Genomic DNA, 1,839 nt, shown 5'->3' on the forward strand with positions numbered 1-1,839 from the left:
CCTTTGGCAGCGAGTCGGCCTCGAGGGCCGCCGCCGACGTCCACGAAAACGAAAACCCTTCGACCGGCGCCACGACGGGCGCTGGCCTCGGACGCCGCGAGATGGAGGCCAAGACGACGCCGGCGCTGTTGGTCAAGTCCATGTGGCTCGGCTCCGTCGCCGCCCATGACAGCACGTGCGCGTCACCCGCCCCCAGAAAGCACATGCTGTCTGCCTCGAGGCGGAAGAGCGAGATGGACACGACAAGTGGCGTGGCCGAAACGGCAAACTGGAGACTCGGCGTCGAGGGCCACGCGATGCTTCCGTCGGCGGCGACGACGCCGTCGACCACGACCTGCTGCTCTTGCAAGAGGCGGACAATGGCCACGATCGACGCGCCCGCGTCACAGCGCTGCGCGAGCATCGCACGGACGAGCTCGACGACCACGACGTGCTCGTTGTCCATGCGTGTCGGTTTCGTAAGGTCAAGAGGACGACTAGACTATCTATAACATTAATGATTTCGACTATGAACGCAAGGCCGCAGCCACGACGCGGTCGATCTCGGTGAGGTACTTGCGCGCGGTGTACGTCGTGAGGTGGCAGTTGGCACTTATCGTGGGCTCACCATACGCGTCCGTCAGCTTGATCTTGTCGCCGTCCGAGTAGTCGTCCGCATAGTCGAGCACCGTAGCGTTGGCCGCTGTGAAGGCCGGGTGCAAGCGGTCAAAGAGCCACGCCATCTCCCTTCGGAAGGCCGCGCGACTCACGGGCGCGGGAAGCTTGACCGTGTCGCCTTGAATCCACGACTTTGGGTTCATGCGCGCGTACTCGGGACTCTGGTCGACGACAAAAACCTTGACGCCGAGATCGGCGACGGCCCGCAGCTGGCTCTGGAACTCTGCAAGAATCGCGTCCACGTCGGCCAAGCTCTGTTCTTTACATGCGGCGCCTTCGTACAAGCAGCAGGTCGGTGGGTGGCTTGCCGGCTCGTCTTTCGGAGCGCCAGGGTTGAGGTACTGCACCCAGTGCACGACAAAGAGCACAACAGTCGGCTTGAGCGTCTTGAGCATCTCAATGTTCTGGGCAAACTCGGGGCGGCACGGCAGCATCGCGCGGCCCCAGCGCGTCTTGAAGACGATCGTCGGGAACGGCGTCTTGGCCACAATACTCTCGTCGAAGAGCTGCGCAAAGCGAGGCTTGGACATGTCTCCATGAGAGTCACCGAGGACGACCACGACACCGTTGGCTTCATGACCAGGGTTGATCACCTGGCATCGCTCCGGGTACCCTGCATACGTCGGGTCCTTGAACGGGAACGGCTCGCGCAGCTTGGCGGTGGTGATGTACGGCGTGTCCGTCGGGCAGTAGCCGTGCAGCAGTGCATCCCATTTGTGATCCGTGATTGCATGGCGAGCCATCTGGACCGTCGTCTTGGCCTCTTGAGCTCTAGACGTCGGCGTCGCCTTGATCTTGGCCATTGTTACCGTCGGCGCCGGCGCTGCTGTTGTCGCGACCACCGCGCTCGCATCCACCTGCGGGACAAAGACCGTGTCCAGCGCCACCTCGTCCGAGGCTACAACGTCCATACTGGACGCCAAGTCGAGCTCGATGGCCGAGTAGTGCGACGGCGACGCATACGCGAGCGCTGCGAGGACCCCAAGCGCAAGAACGCAGAGCACGAGGAGCGGCGTCACGAGCTTGGACGTGCGGCGCCGGAGCCGCTTCTCGACATCTTCGTACGTCAGCACGCTCAGCAGCAGCGAGATGCCGAGCATGGCCCACGGCGCCATGTACGTCGGGCGGCTGCTCGCGTCCGGGTACCGCTCGATGGCAAAGACGAGCAGCGGCCAGTGCCAG

The 1,839-nt window shown here is 63.6% G+C and overlaps 1 protein-coding gene across 1 annotated transcript; it reads left to right on the plus strand.

The window, feature by feature from the left end:
* Nucleotides 1-798: 798 nt before the first annotated feature.
* SPRG_19630 (hypothetical protein) lies at nt 799-1,197 on the plus strand (the record flags this gene model as incomplete). The annotated part of the gene is made up of 1 exon (XM_012342963.1): nt 799-1,197. The coding sequence occupies one exon, from the start codon at nt 799-801 to the stop codon at nt 1,195-1,197; it is 399 nt and encodes a 132-aa protein (XP_012198353.1).
* Between the last annotated feature and the right edge of the window lie 642 nt (nt 1,198-1,839).

The sequence above is a fragment of the Saprolegnia parasitica genome (genome assembly GCF_000151545.1).
Source record: "Saprolegnia parasitica CBS 223.65 unplaced genomic scaffold supercont2.11, whole genome shotgun sequence".
Classification (NCBI taxonomy): Eukaryota; Oomycota; class Saprolegniomycetes; order Saprolegniales; family Saprolegniaceae; genus Saprolegnia; species Saprolegnia parasitica.